General features: G+C 40.1%; 1 protein-coding gene across 1 annotated transcript; it reads left to right on the plus strand.

The window, feature by feature from the left end:
• The first annotated feature begins 103 nt into the window (after positions 1-103).
• Positions 104-5,718, plus strand: si:dkey-28n18.9 (sorting nexin-6). The gene is made up of 14 exons (XM_018680556.2): positions 104-372; positions 535-645; positions 864-971; positions 1,583-1,643; positions 1,807-1,931; positions 3,472-3,555; positions 3,645-3,719; positions 3,852-3,882; positions 4,042-4,126; positions 4,248-4,287; positions 4,385-4,471; positions 4,628-4,717; positions 4,923-4,988; positions 5,128-5,718. The coding sequence occupies exons 1-14, from the start codon at positions 367-369 to the stop codon at positions 5,263-5,265; spliced, it is 1,107 nt and encodes a 368-aa protein (XP_018536072.1). The 5' UTR covers positions 104-366; the 3' UTR covers positions 5,266-5,718.
• Positions 5,719-15,196: the final 9,478 nt, after the last annotated feature.

Raw genomic sequence — 15,196 nt, forward strand, 5'->3', positions numbered from 1 at the left:
TTACAGGTTTGTGAGGTTGTAAGGCTGACAGCCGGGGTGACTGATTGGACCGTTATGCCACTTTTCCTGTGTGGGCGTGTCGATGGCCCAGAGTTACTGACTAACACACCATTTACTCATCTTTTTTCCCTGCGCCAGCACTTTAGATTTGGCACTGTTTTACTCCATTTCCCTCAGGACCATTGTGCACTTTGACCCAGAGGATATCCTGTGCCTTCGCAGCAGTTGGAGCTTGAGCGCACTAAAGCCTACATAAGACAAAAGAGCTTTGCAGCTTTATGCACTTCTATCACAATAAAAGGAGATTTAAGATTCTTACAAAGCAGATACAAGACATCCTGGACACCTTAACCTACAAGTTTGATAATGATGGTAAGTGCCTGAAAATGTTGTTGTTTGTCATGTGACAGCCTTTTACTCCAGGCAGGCATCTGTATATACAGTATGCTTCGCTTTAAACTGTGTTTGCATAGTAATTTGAATTTACTCCCAGCTGTTGTATTGATAATATTAACAGCTCCCTCTTTATTACAGGAAGAAGTACATGAGGTGAAATCTGCTCTGAGCGTCCATGGTCATAACATCAAAGTTACAGAGGTGCTGAAAGACGGGGACGCACTTACTTTTCTAATTGTTTCTAAAAAGGTGAGAAAGTGATTCATGTACTTGTTATATGTTGCAAGTATTTGTAGCATTACATGTAGATTAATACAGAAAACCATGAGGAGAGGACAGTTGCTCACATGACATGTTATCTCTCCTGTGTGTGTGTGTGTGTGTGTGTGTGTGTGTGTGTGTGTGTGTGTGTGTGTGTGTGTGTGTGTGTGTGTGTGTGTGTGCACGCACGCACGCACGCACACCAGCTGTCTGGGACAGGGGAGTACCATGTGGACCGTACCTGTGATGATTTTGAATGGCTGCAGCAGCACCTGTTCTCTCAGGAGGATGTGCCTGGGATACAGGGAGTCATAGTCAGTATTTTATTATTTAGTCTGCGCTCAGTCCTTTGTTTGACTTGTAAAGCTAGACAGACCGTTATGGCTCAAGTAAATTTGTCGTGCTTGTTGAGTCAGTGGAGCCGTTGGCAGCCTTGCCTATATGGAAGTGTGCCTATCTCCATTTCTCTGTTTTCAAGATTGAGCTGCCAACTTTACAAACTACAAGTGACAGCTTCAAATTATGTGTTCTTGTAACTGCTTTGTGACTGAGAAAATTACAGACCAAAAATGTTTACTTCATACAGCTACTTAATCACAGGTTAGAAAATGTGCTGCTTTTGTAAGAAAATATAACAGATTCCTATCAGGAAGTATTTTTCTACACTACTTCCTACACAATGACATTAGAGTGTGTGTTCAGCAGTATTGAGTTTGTCATGTATTACACAAGCACATGTGTAGCCTAATATCAGTCATATCGTGTGCATATTGTAACTCAAATCGCTGTATATTTCAAAAAATATTAACCTTATATAGGTGTGTCTCCCAAGAGAAGCACCAAATGAAAGAGGGGTTTGAATAAACAATAGAGGAATTCTTGCTATGGGCTTTAATGGAATTCCACTCTCTCTTTTTCCTTCAAGTTTCCTCCTCTTCCCACAAAGGCTCAGGTGAATGCATCTGCCAAGGTTATGAAACAGCTTGGTGAGAACATCTGAAGACCTCCTCTGCACAAAAACATGTTAAATACAATAATTTTATTTTTATTTAAGTAAAATCAGCCAGATATATTTTCCATTCCAGTGTCTATTCTGTGTTGAGTGTGACATTATCAGTTATGATCAAAATGTTGATGGTTTTCCTGCAGGTTTTCTTGGTTTGGGAGAGTGGCAGCCGTACTGTAAAGCACTGGAAACGTTCCTCCGTCAGGTTGCGTCACATGGCATACTCAACAAAAATAAAGCAGTGGAGATCTTCCTCACTAGCTCAGACGTAAGTGGACACAAATGAACAGCTATTTGCCTATTTTTTAGATAATCATTTTTATGATGACCCACTAAAAACAGAATTTTATGTCATAAAGAGTGCAGTGTGACACATTTTTATGAGAGGAAAAGATAGTAAATGGTTAAACTCTCATTGACAGTGGAAGTGAGAATGGAGAGATTCATGTGACAAATATAGTGCCTTGCAAATATATGAAGGCCAAAGGTCTGCACCTGCACTTCAACCCAAATTAGATGGTTGGCAGTGAAGCATCATAGTGAGTCTCTCTCTGCAGCTCTGAGACCAAACCTAAATTTGCCATTTGCCATGAGATATTTGCCCTGTGAATAGCCATCAAACAGGAGTTTCCAGCTAACTGGCAAACAGTATACCAGTTGATGGTAAATATGCCTATATATGTTTTCATTTTTCCATTATAATATGTGTTAATATTTACCAGTCTAATGCATTGTCATTTGACAATAATTCCAGGCTTCATTTGTTGGCAAGCAGGCCCAAACACGATATTAAAACAAGTGACAGGCAGGCTGCAGACTCTGGAATTTTAATGGCAGCAAAAGATGCTCAGTCCTCATTCACACAAAATGAAAAACTGGAAAATTATGGCCACAGTTGGGGGAACCATTTAAATGGGCTTGTTTTTCTTGGACTGTGAACTTTGAAGAAGGAACACAGTTCTAAAAGCACTTTTGTCTGTGGATGAAAAAGAAATGGGAGGACGAAATAGGCAGGTGATATGTCACAAAATGAGTGCCTTGAAATTTTCAAAGGGACCATGTGGTGAAGTGAGGTCCACAAAATAAACAAGAGAACAAGCACTCAGCCTGCTGGGTCTTCCCGTGAATAACATCAAGAGAGTGGATCAAGATCTAACGATTTTAGTGCTGGAGTCAAAGAAGCATGCAGTTTCCATACAACCTTTGTTTCAGAAAATTAGCATGTAGACTACTAGCATGTAGCACATACAAATTAGTATTAGTGTTTTTGACGGGAGCCAGGGCAGGACAATGATAAAAAGAGTTGCTCATGCAAATAAAAGTGTCTTTATTAACTACAACCACTGTGCATCACAATTATCACATTGTAAATCCAGGTATATATATTCAGGTACACACACACCAAGTATTACTGCCTCTGAGTCTGTTTTAGTCTGACTTTGTGTCAGTGTTGGAAATGTTTCAAGTCCTGATGATGATACAGTTCTTTCCTGTCTGGCTGAGACAGCTTCATCAAGTCTGAAATGCTGTATATCAAGCATTAGCAGTTTTGTAGTAGCACAGGCCAAAAATTAGTTTGGATGGTCCAAGAGTGTGTGCGTGAGTGTGTGTGTAAGTAACACTTACAAGCACTTTGTATCTGGTGTGATAAGTTCATAACTTTCTCAGACTTACTGTCCTGAGACAGTATCCATAAATTTGGTGCTAAGAATTTTCATTGGAGTTCACTTTGTTGTTAGAATAACAAACTTGTCCATAAGAGTTCCAACACTGAAAATATTAGCACTTATTTGTGTCTTTGTGTGTAGCCACCAGGCAGACAAAGAGCAAAGAAAAACATTTTCAACCGTCTGAGTCAAGCTGTGGAGGAGATGAGGAAAGAAGGCCATAAGGTACACAACTGGGACCCACACAGACAGCATTTACAGCCTCTGTGCCTGTATGTGAAGCTGTTTAATACTGTAATGACTTGTGTCGGCAGGATGTGGATGAGTTCTTTCAAACTAAACGTGACCATAACCTCGCCCTAACTGGCTATACCAAGAGTGCAGCGGAGGTGAGCTAATCACCTGTTGGTTTGGGGTTTTTTTTGTGTGTGTTTGCGTGTTTGTCCTCCTTCCTTTTGTTCTTCCTCTCTCACACCATCAGACTGTCCTGTTTGATTTTTGAACTTTCATTTTTCTTGCAGAGATTCCTTGATGTGGTGTTGACTGAGCAAAGTAAGAAAAGAAAACTTTAATTCACTGGTTAGCTGTGTGTTCAGACACAACAGTTAATGTTTTAGAAGGATATGTCATGTATTAATGTTCATCACAATACCAGTTCAATTTGTGCCAGGTCTGATGTTACTGCTTGTTTCTTGTTGTGTTTGTTTACAGAAATAGCAGTGGCTTGTGGGCACTTCTCAGCTGCTCTGCATCTCTGTGTGGAAGCAGAGGATCCTGACAAACAGGCTTTTTCTAGGTGAGACAATATTAGTATTGATCTTAGGCCCATATCTCATGTACTTCAAGTTAATGCCTCTGAACATTGCATACAAGTTACAATAAAATAGTTTAACTGGAAAAACACCTTTTTCTCATAGGATTTGTGTGAAATTATCAGAAGTCTTTGATTCTATGAAGGTAAGCTGTTTGTCCTTTTAAACAGAAATGGATTCATATGTTTATGGACCATTGCTTTGCCAAATCATCTGAACATAATGTGCTAATGTGTGGGCAGAAAAATATGATGAGTGTGGCTGAGAACAACATGAACACTCTTGGGCTGGGCCTAGACCTGGAGTCACGCTACCAGGAGGCAGAGAAGGTGTGTTTGTGTAGTTCTAAAGTTACTTTATATGCGTCTTATGTACATTGTTGCTGCATCTACCCTGAATCCCAGCCCTCTATTGAAATATAATCTGTTAGACTGAAACCGCTGACTGAATATTTCTTTTTATAACATGATTATTATCGAATGCAGGAAATGCTGTTCAGGAGAACATGTAAACTGGTGGAGTTAGAGACGGCCAGGAAGAACGCAGAGAAGGCCAAACCTGTGAAGAAGGCTGCTGTGAGTGTCTGTGCCCAATATATTTTCAAGACCTCACTGCTAGAGCAGATGTGCATGCTTTCTTGTGACCAGCAGGTGTCAATAGCGTTCTGCTGATATAATTCAGCAGTAGGGTTTAGACCACTGAGATGAATGATGAGAATGATGAGAGGATGCAAGTATAATCTGAGTATAATGACGATGACATGCTGTCCATATTCATCAGATGGAGGAGGTGAAGAAAGCAGCAGAGACGGAGTTTGATCACATTTGTGGAGTTGCTAAACAGGAGGTAAACCATCCAATTTAAAATTCAATTCCCTGTTCCCAAGTGGTTTACCTGCCTCCCCACCTTGAGCCTATTGTGCATCCTCTTTGTTGATGTGCCTGTCCCTCTATGTATTAACACACATGTGATGTGTGTCTCCCAGATTGCACGGTTCGAGGGGGCTCGTGTGGAGATGCTGCAGCAGGCCATGGTTCAGTGGTGCGAAAAGCAGCTTCTTACGGCCAAAGAAAGCGCTGACCAGTTCAACCAGCACCTGCAAGCCTTTAGAGGGATGGCCTAGTGACCTCACTAGCAGCCTCTTAATGAAGCATCCTCAGTATGTCTAAACATAGCATGGGATAACCCAAACATGTCCTTCACCCTGTTGTACTGTAGCCTGATGCTTTAATGATCTCAGTTACATTCCATGTAAATGAATAAATGTAAGTGAAAGAGAAAGGAACGCTTCCCCGATGATGCTATAAATTGTATGAACACACACACATCAATCCCTCAATCTCTCCTCAGTCACACTCTTACTAATAAAGCCCCAGTAGAAATGATTGTTTTGAAATCTTAGCAGAGAACCTGTCATCTGCTGAGGCAACTGTGTGTGTGTGTGTTTGTGTGTGAGAGTTTACGTGTTCTATACTAGACTCATACATTTGTGCTGAGAGTGTATTGTGCTGCTCTCTAGCCACTACATCAGCTGGGGTCACACAAAATAAAGTGTGATGAATTGATTCCCAAAGTACCTGCTTGCCTTTGCGTGTGTTTCTTACTCCAGGATCATTAATCAGTTGGTTTGGCTGCTCCTGCAAGGACATGGCAGCAAGGACACTGTGCTGGCTTATTGTTTTGGCTTTTGAAACTATTTTGGTTTTGTGAATCCAATAATATAATAATCTCTATTACGTTTGTTCTTTTTTGCATACGATTGTATGGAACTTATAGTCAGATCTGGTGCAAAACTGTGACACACTTAACAAAGATTTCTGCACATAAGCACAATGTCATTCTCCCCTTCTCTGTCTGCTGAGGACTGTAGGTCCATATCTCGACACTGCTGTGTGCTTCATCTCATCTGTTCCGGCCTGTAATCTCTCCGTTGGGTGAATAAGGAGGAGTGGTTCCCATTTGAGGGAATGAGTCAGAGAGAGATAGATGACTGGTCTCATAAGAAGAGAGGGTGGAGAGGAGGCTGGGCTCATTTGACAATGAAGGAGTAGATAAAGGGCAGTACATACAGTGCCAAGAGTATGTTCTTAATCCCTCCAAACAGAATGAATTAATGAGAGGAGTCGTTTGGTACGGTTTCTGGTTAGAATGGAGATCTGCCCACTCTTGGCTTGGGATGGCACATGATTGCCATGCATACCCCCCCCCCGGTTAGATATTTCCCTGATGGTCTTATAACCTGATATCATTTCTATATCTGAACCCTCCACCCTCACAACTCCTGCTCCTCCTCAGCCTCACATAGGATCCCACAGTGCTCAAAAAACAAAATATTTTTAGTTTATATATTTAACTAGGGTAAAGATTTCTTTGTCTCTGTGGTCTTGGTCATAGAACAATACACATACATAGAATAGAGACAATGCAAGAACTAAGAGTCCACTGCTAGCAGCTCTGAGACTGTATGTGGGCACAGTGGTGCTTAAAGCTAAATGCTAACATCAGCATAGTAATACCTTTCCAGTGTCATTTTTAATGTATTTTATTTTACTTTAATTTACCCAGTGAGTCTCTTGAGATACATTAACTCTTACAAGAGACCTGACCAAATGCTAACACGCTACTGTTAAGCAGGTGTAATGTATACTATTATTAATCACCTTATTGTAGTGTGTTAGCATGCCAACTTTGTGCACCTGAAGAAAACATGGAAACATCATTAATTTTTACAGTATTTAGTCATAAACCAAAGTATTGGACAAACTGATACATTGCTGGTGGTGCAAAAGGAAAAGTTCAGGAGTTACCAGGGTCTTTAGGATTCATCCTCTAGGTGACAACCATGGATATCTGTGCAAATCCGTGGATGCAGTCCATCTAATAATCGTCAAGACATTTCATCAAAAGCCAACAGTGTCCACCTGCTGGTAGAAAGTTGAGCGACGACCAAAGTCAGTAGGATTCATCCACTAGCTACCATGACAACAAAATTATGTGTCAATCTGACATTATTGTTCCTAGAACCATGCCACTAACACAGTCCCACAGTACATCTAAATGTGTGAGCAAATTAAAAATGTACATATCTATAAGTACTCCAAACAGTCCCCTGAGCAGCTTGAGCTTTTTCATGCTATAATTGTGCCCCATGTACATCACATGATTTATCAGAAAAACTAAATTTGTGTTCATATCAGGTCAGCTGCTAGTCACTGAAAAGTCGATTTTTTTACACTCCATTTTATGTTGTCGAAGTAGTAACAAAAAGACATTCACTGTCCTTATAATACACACATTTATTGATCATTAAATCTAGCAGTTTCACCGTGCAAGTTTTGCACTTAATTTTTGTGGTTTATTGGTTTTAATGAGGCACAGTAAAAGTTAAATGTAAAAGGTTTATGGACCATTTTTATGATTCTGTGGTTTTACCTCTTTATCCAAAAGTTTCAATCTACCTGAGAAAAATGTTGTGGGTACACGCCTGTGAGATGTGGGGGATGATGAATAAAATGCATTGTGCTGTACTTACATAAAGCAATACACGTGGAGAACTGTGTATTTTTGATGGGGTTGTATATATTGCAACATTGTTCTCCCTGCTATTATTCAAAGCTGTGATGCTTCCATCGCTGCTGCTTGTCGCTGCATTATACCAGATGAAACCACATTTCTAGTGCTTTCATTTTGGTGCTGCAGAAGCTAACTAGCACACATGGTGAGTGCACATGGGCACACACACACTAATGACAGCCCATCTCAACTGCTGAGAGTATGACCCAGATCAAGGACAGGAGGATCATGGCAATGCTCTGTGTGTGCGGGCGTGCATGGGTGCGTGTGTGTGCGCACATCCCATCAAAAACATGCACTTAGAGCTGACTTGCTAAAGTAGCTCATTACTGGTGGAAAGGCAGCACTCAGCACATCGCCCTATGGTCTGACAGGGACTGGTTTGTCAAGTGCGAAGTTACGGCAATAGCTTGTCTGAATACACAGTGTGATAAGGGCTTATGACTCAGCCGCTCCCAATGAAGCTGCGCTACGCCAGTTTCATGAGTATGACCAGTCTGTTATTTGGTTAGGTGCTGAAAAAAAAAAGGAGCCAGGCCACAGCTGATTAGCAGATTTAATCAGTGTTTACACAGGAGGTGTTTTATTGTTGCTTGTTTATTCTCTGATTTCTTGAGTCATAAATCTACACTGTGAGATTTACATGTTGTTGTGATAAATGAATGAATAAATATCTGGTAACATAAGGCACAATAATTGAAGTGGGCATGTTTTTTGGAATCAACCAATAAATGATAAGATAAAATATTTTGCCAAAATAGATTAATTATTTTGATACTGACTTATGAAAATCAAAGGTTAATGATGAAGAATTTCATGCAAAATCAATTCAACATACATGAGATATTGATAACAAAATGTGTAATTTGCTTAATAAAACTGTGAGTGATGGTGGTAATAGATCAGAAATTCTCTTTTGGCTCTCTGTGACTGGTCCCCCCCTGCAGAGGTCCACACCACTCTTCTCTATCTTCACAGCCATCTTTGATATCTTTGAGAATCTCCAACTCTTGGGAACATGCAAGAACAAAATTTGACCACAGAATGCTAATATGAAAGTTTCTCCCTTACCCACTTTCCAATCGGGACTTGACATCACTGCCAATTAGACGGAGCTTAAAATTGAAAAAAAAAAAAAAAAAAAAAAAAAAAAACTCAGAGAGCCTTAATCCTGTATTCACTTGCATGGTGTTTCTGTCATAAGGTCCAAGGCTCGGTTTTGCTCCATCACAAATTAGAGAGCATTTTGCAGCTGAGTCAAGTCAACCCAAGGTTGCTGGCATCTCATTAAATCTAATCACTGCTGTACACAGATTATGACTCATTAAAAGTTTGTAGGATGGAGAATGAGACAGGAGGAGAGGGAGAAAAAGAGATCAACACCATAATGCAGATGCCCTAACCATCTGTAGTTTATACAGCTTCATAAGGCGCACTCCATTCTGAATGTGCAGCACAGCACAAAGTAAATACTACAAAATAGAGCCTCTCAGCTCTAAAATCAACCCTGATGGCAGCACTCCACCAATGATTTGGGTAGTAGATAGTATCAATTTTCTCCCCTCACAGTGGATTACAGCATTGCAAAGCATTAGACTTGCTAATTTAGTCAATTTCTCTGTTCACTACTGAATGGAGCCATAAATATTAATACTTCCACCCCCACCTGGCTGCTTGTCATGCATTCAAGGGATTGCTGGTGATATTGTTAATTAGGTTTGCAGGAATAATGTCAGCAGTGAACTCATGGACAGGCTGACATGCTGAGGTGATGACTTTCCTGCCATTCTTAATGCACAGCAGAGCACTCTGAACACACTGTAACATGGAAAACACTAACAAGAGACAAGCAGAGGGGAGGAAAAACTGTCCATCATATTACATGACATGATGATTCTTTTTTTCCCACATAAAAGATGTCAGTGAAATATTACAAGAAAACACAGAAGGCATTATTTAAAAAAATAGGGATAATGTTTTGTTATGCAAAAGTATAGTGCAGTGATTGTCAGCAAATACAGTTAAGTGTGCCCACTCACTTACACACACACATCCTTGTACACCCGTATTGGTGGGGACTATTACAACTGAATGCCTAGGGTGTAACCTTTGCCCAAACCATAACCATAACCCTAAAACCAAGTCTTAATCCGCCACCATTTACAGCCATTTAAACTAGGAGTCTAGCATTTTGGTCCCTGCAAAGTTGTCAGACCCCACAAGTGAGGTAAAACAAGCCTGCACACACACGCACAAATACAAATGCACCCATTAGAGTAAAATCAATTATTCATCAATTTTTCCACCACAGCTTTGACCTGAGTAGCAGCGCACCAACACACAGTCAGGCTTTTCACTCCAGAGGTCATTTTGTCACATGTCTTCAACATGTGGCCTTTTTCAGTCCTATAGCACAAAGTGTGCCGCATGGGATGACATGTGGTTACTATAATTAAAAAAAAAACACCCACTATAGTAACAGTTGTACTGTACACATAGCATGGCAGCATTGAAAGACTTTGAATAGTACAGTATTTCATTTCTTGGAACAGTGACAGTAAAGACTAGTCTATTCTATTCTATTCTGAAACCTGGTACATTTCCAGTTTTTCCATAACTGCAAAGAAAGGTCAGCATTTAGAAAAATCAGTTATGTCTAAGTGGCTCTGATCTTTAAGTCTCTTTTTCTGCCGTTACACTTGAACTGAAAAAGGGAATGATAGTAGTGGAGGTCTGTGTCAGCTTTTCTACTCAGCAGAAGAATTTTTTTTTAGCTTGCTTAATTTGTTTTTATAGAACATATAATATGTTAGAGCTATAATGAAATAGTTTTCTAGGAAACTCTTTGATCATGGAAGAAAAGCTTTTTTTTTTCACCCAGCTACTTTACTGTGTCCCTGGAGCTGCACAGGATTCACAGTTTTGTTCAAGGACACCTCAGCAGGGTGATACTTGCTGCCAAAGGGTCTCCAACCAGGGCCTTCTACAGTGGTTGAAGGACAGGCTCTTTGCTCACTGCACCACATTCCTGTGCCAAACAAACATACAAGGGCAAAGCGACCAGATGGAAAGTCATCCCAGGCCCGACAAGCAAACAGAGGCTAAACATCTGTTGCAGGGATGTATCTGAGGCCACTTCAGAGCTCAAGACAAGTCTCACCTCACCTTTCCTGCTGTTATTTCCTCTGACTCAGACTTGGCAAAGAGATACAGATGGGATTGCGAATGCCCCCTGGATACTGCTATTAAATTTCACTTTGAGATAATGCATGCTAAAGTCTCATTAAATCCCAGTCAGAGATAATGCATGGTAAACTCCCATTATAGTTTGATTAGAAAGCGCGGGGCCTGCCGCCGTGCTGATTGTGTTTTTAATCAGATCCTTCCTGCTGCAGAGCAAACAACAGCTAAGAGGAGAGAAGAGAGGGAACAAAGCAAAACAAGCTGAGCTAGCAGTAACAATTTCCTTTCTCTCTAAGGACAGAGGGAAATCGTTGTGTATTGTTTTTGGCATAATGAAAGTATATGAGAGTGGATCTTAAATGGAATTGTTTTCCAGTGTTATTACTGTGTGACTGCGGAAATTAGTGCTTGGGTGGAAAAGAAACCAATGTACAAGCAGACAGAGACATTCATCAGTTTAATGCATTTTCTATTTAAGTGCGTTTAAACTTCATAAGCCAAATTGAACATTTGTATTTTTACACATGTTTCGGCTCTCAGGTGCATTCTTATTCCACAACACCACATAGATCATTTTAATAGCATTGTTTTATATTAAACTAATTGCTCATTTTGTCCAATAGAGACAGTACACAATACATGCACGCCATCTATTATAATACAATATAAAGTTATTTAAACAGATTATGGGAATGTGTTTTAGAGGATGAATGACAAGTTTTACAATTGTCTGTAATGAATACAGCTAAGCCTTAGACACACTAACCACTATCAAACTTAATATTCACTGATGGTATCGTCATATACACCTCGAGCCAAGAGTTTCCTTGTAAAAATGAAAAGACTGCTTCCCTGTACGGTTTCTAAATTTTGCTTCAGCACTAATACTTTCTTGGTCAGGATACCATAGGAGAGTGTGTGGACAAACTTTTTGTGTTTGTCTTTTGCAGAGTTGACCTGCATGTTGCCAACACCCACAGAGTGTGTTGGCAGTTTGTGTGCAGTTTTGCCCGATATTCATATTTGAATAACTAGTGTTTTTCCACACAGATGGTACAGGGCTTTTTAAAGTATCATGGAGAGGACCAGAGAGGAGTCAGCAGCTGTCTCTGTGCTTCCTGCTTGTTCAGACTCTGTGATTTATCATTGCCTCCACCCATATTATTGGAGGACGCCCTGCTCAGCAAAGTCAAATCAAGTGTGTTTGCATTGCCCAATATCCCATTCAGTGTTTAATTGGGGGTGCATTACTAATGCCTACCGTCTTAACCAAAGATCTCTAAGGAGACTAAGTGCGTGAAAACAACAACAACAAAAACCCTTAGCAGGGAAAGGAGAAATCTTTCTTCAGACAGTGGGGGGTTCAGTAGTGAATCAACAAAGTTAAATACAGAGTCCAACTGTAGGCATAAAGCGGGTTACATCTAAATAAGCTGAGACCAGTATAATAAGGCAAAAGTGGGAAGTCCCAGGTTGTACATGAAAAGGTCACATAACAGTTCATTATTACAAGTAGAGTTGGGTGGAAGGATGGGAACAATGTAGGCTGGAACAGAGCAGCGACTTCAGGAGTCTGATAATTAAATGTTACATGGAAGTGCAGGGTCCAACTTTTCTCAAGTGGAAAGGGAAATGGCATCGGCTGGAGTCATATAAAAAACTGGCCATGAAATAAAACCCTGACTGTTGGACTTTGTGCCTCATCCACACAAGTATTGTTAAAATTATTCACCAGGCCGTGGTAAAATAACTATAAGCCTAGCTTGAATTGCACTATAGAGACTAATCCCCCTGAATGTAGAAAGTTGGATTGTTTGTTATTTGTGTACATAAGATAGCAAGATTATCCCAAGAAAGTCACAACACTACCTTTGACAGCAAGAATAAATAGCTTTTAATGCTGGATTTGAAAATCACAAAGTGGGCAGCTTCCTTGACAGCAAGTGGGAGTTTATACAAAAGAAAAAGAACATGGAAAAAAGGCCCTTTTTTCTTTTAGAGGATTTTTCTTTTCTCTCTTTTTTTTTTTGAATTCTTGGAAATGAAGTAGTCTGTCTTCTGAGATTAAAGCATGTGAACGAACATAGGGGATTTTAAGGTTTGTTAAGTATGACAGAGCAAAACAATCTACTTTTTTATATGTAAAGTTTTTGTTGCATGAATGGGGAGCCGTTACTGTGAGGTTAAAACTACAGAAATATAGTCCCATTTTTGCATAATTAGAATTCAGTGTGGTATTTTGAACAAACCTGACTTTTGTCATAAAGGTTAGGGCATGTTAAGTCAGAGAAAAGGACATTGCACAGTACAGTCTAGAAGTTAGGTCTGCTGGAGTCTCTGAGGAGGAGCCTGTTCCCAGCACTGGATCCTGTACCGTACATGTCCTGTGTCTGGAGCGAGCACGCTGCTTCTCTCATCTGCAGCCTGAGATGAGACTCTTCTTTGTGTCTTGTTCAGCCGAGCCTGGGAGAGGCAGGGGGCTTTGTAAGTGGACTTTAAAAAAAAAAAAGACTTTTTTGCTGATTGCAGCAGCTACAGGAGAAGTGTAGCTGAGACAAAAGGGGGGGACACAAGACCTATTCAGTTATCTCATTAGGTCTGTTGTCTGAAAAAAAAAGGTAACTTTTACTTTTGACATGCATTGAAGCAGGAAAGGTACGTTCATGAACAAAAATACTTGGTATTACATGGTAAACTATAGAGAGCATTATCATACAAAGCATGTGGAGAGAGGGAACAAGGTGATTACAAGTGATTAGCACAATGGTACATTTTAAACAAGCTTTACCAGACACGTTCCTGTTTTCTCTCCACCATTACACATGTCTATTCATGTGAGTGTGTGTGCATAACAGGCTGTTCTATCTCTGCCTTTCTCATTGTGTGAAGCAGACAATTAGAGGATGATTGGGGGAAAATGAACAGTACAGGTGGAAGAAATGAGGGGAAATTAGGGGAGAGGCTGTTAGGAGATGCAATGGGAGGAGAAGGGTAGAGACAAGGTTGGAATATGACTTAAACAAAAGAACAGCAGAGGAAAATACACACACGCCATTTCTGAAGAGGGGAAATTAATTGGACAATCTTTTAAGAATCCAGATCTTTCTTTCTATGTGGCTGCGGTGTCATTAATCAAAGTCAGACAGCTGAGTGAATTATTCTCTGGGAGTGATAATGAATGATTAGGGAGAGTGTGTCCAGTCTTGTCTGAATGGGCTTTTTTCTGTGCTGAGTGTGACCCTTCCTCCACTCAGAGGGTAACAGAGCACTGGGGAATACAACAACAGCACTTCTTCATGAATCAGATTTGAATTACTTACGGGAGCCATAATCACTACACCCACAAGCATAAGAAAAATGATGACAGGTGTTTACAGTGACAAAGAAAAAAAAAACAAATCAGGTGTCATGTCATGTTAGCATTTACATTGGGTCCACCATTTTGGTCCAGACTGAAATATCCCAACAACTATTTGATGGACTAGCAAATACAAGTATGGCAGACATTCACATTCTGTAGACAGTGCTGACATCATTGATCTCCTGACCTTTCTGTTAGTGCTACTGTGAGGGTGAAAGTTTAATTTTTGTGTGAAATATCTCGACAATGTTCAGATGGTTTACCATGAAATTAGGTGCAGTCATTCATGTCCCTTTCAGGATGAAATGTGATTACTTTGGGGATCCCTTAACTTTTCATCTAGTGACTTTATTTGGTCAAAATTTCAATTTGTCCACTGCTTTGGAGCAAATATTCCCATCAGCTTGATCAATGTGTCAATACAGACAGCTTAACATGAGCAGAACTTTAGTAATAGGAATTATGGCTCTGTTCTAGGGTTAAATGAAGCTGCAACAGTGATTGATATTTTAATTTTACTATATTTTTTTGAGTCGGTGTAAAGCAAATTCAGAGATTTGTCTTTAAACACATTATTTATGTTAGAAAATAGTTTGTGAGAACATGTGTAAACTATGTATTACTGCTTTGTGGAGTTAGACCGTTTCACAGTTTTCCATCAGTTTCATTTTCAGGATTTTATGGGCAGGTCTGTAAAGGTGGCTCATGACGCACTGGAGCCTCCACTCAGCATAACCCCGCCCCTAAAAATACAGCAGTTATAAATATTAGCTCTGCATTAGCATCAGTGTTTCTGCCGGCTCACTGCATGTTATCATAAGTTTCGCTAGCTAGTATGTCGTTTGCAAAGTTGTTCGGTCGTCGTTTAAATTTTCAAAGGCATTAAGAAGAGGTGGATTCATTTAATGAAGAGCCACACTGTTGGAGAACTGAGGAA

The sequence above is a fragment of the Lates calcarifer genome, linkage group LG12, assembly GCF_001640805.2.
Source record: "Lates calcarifer isolate ASB-BC8 linkage group LG12, TLL_Latcal_v3, whole genome shotgun sequence".
NCBI classification, from domain to species: Eukaryota; Metazoa; Chordata; class Actinopteri; family Centropomidae; genus Lates; species Lates calcarifer.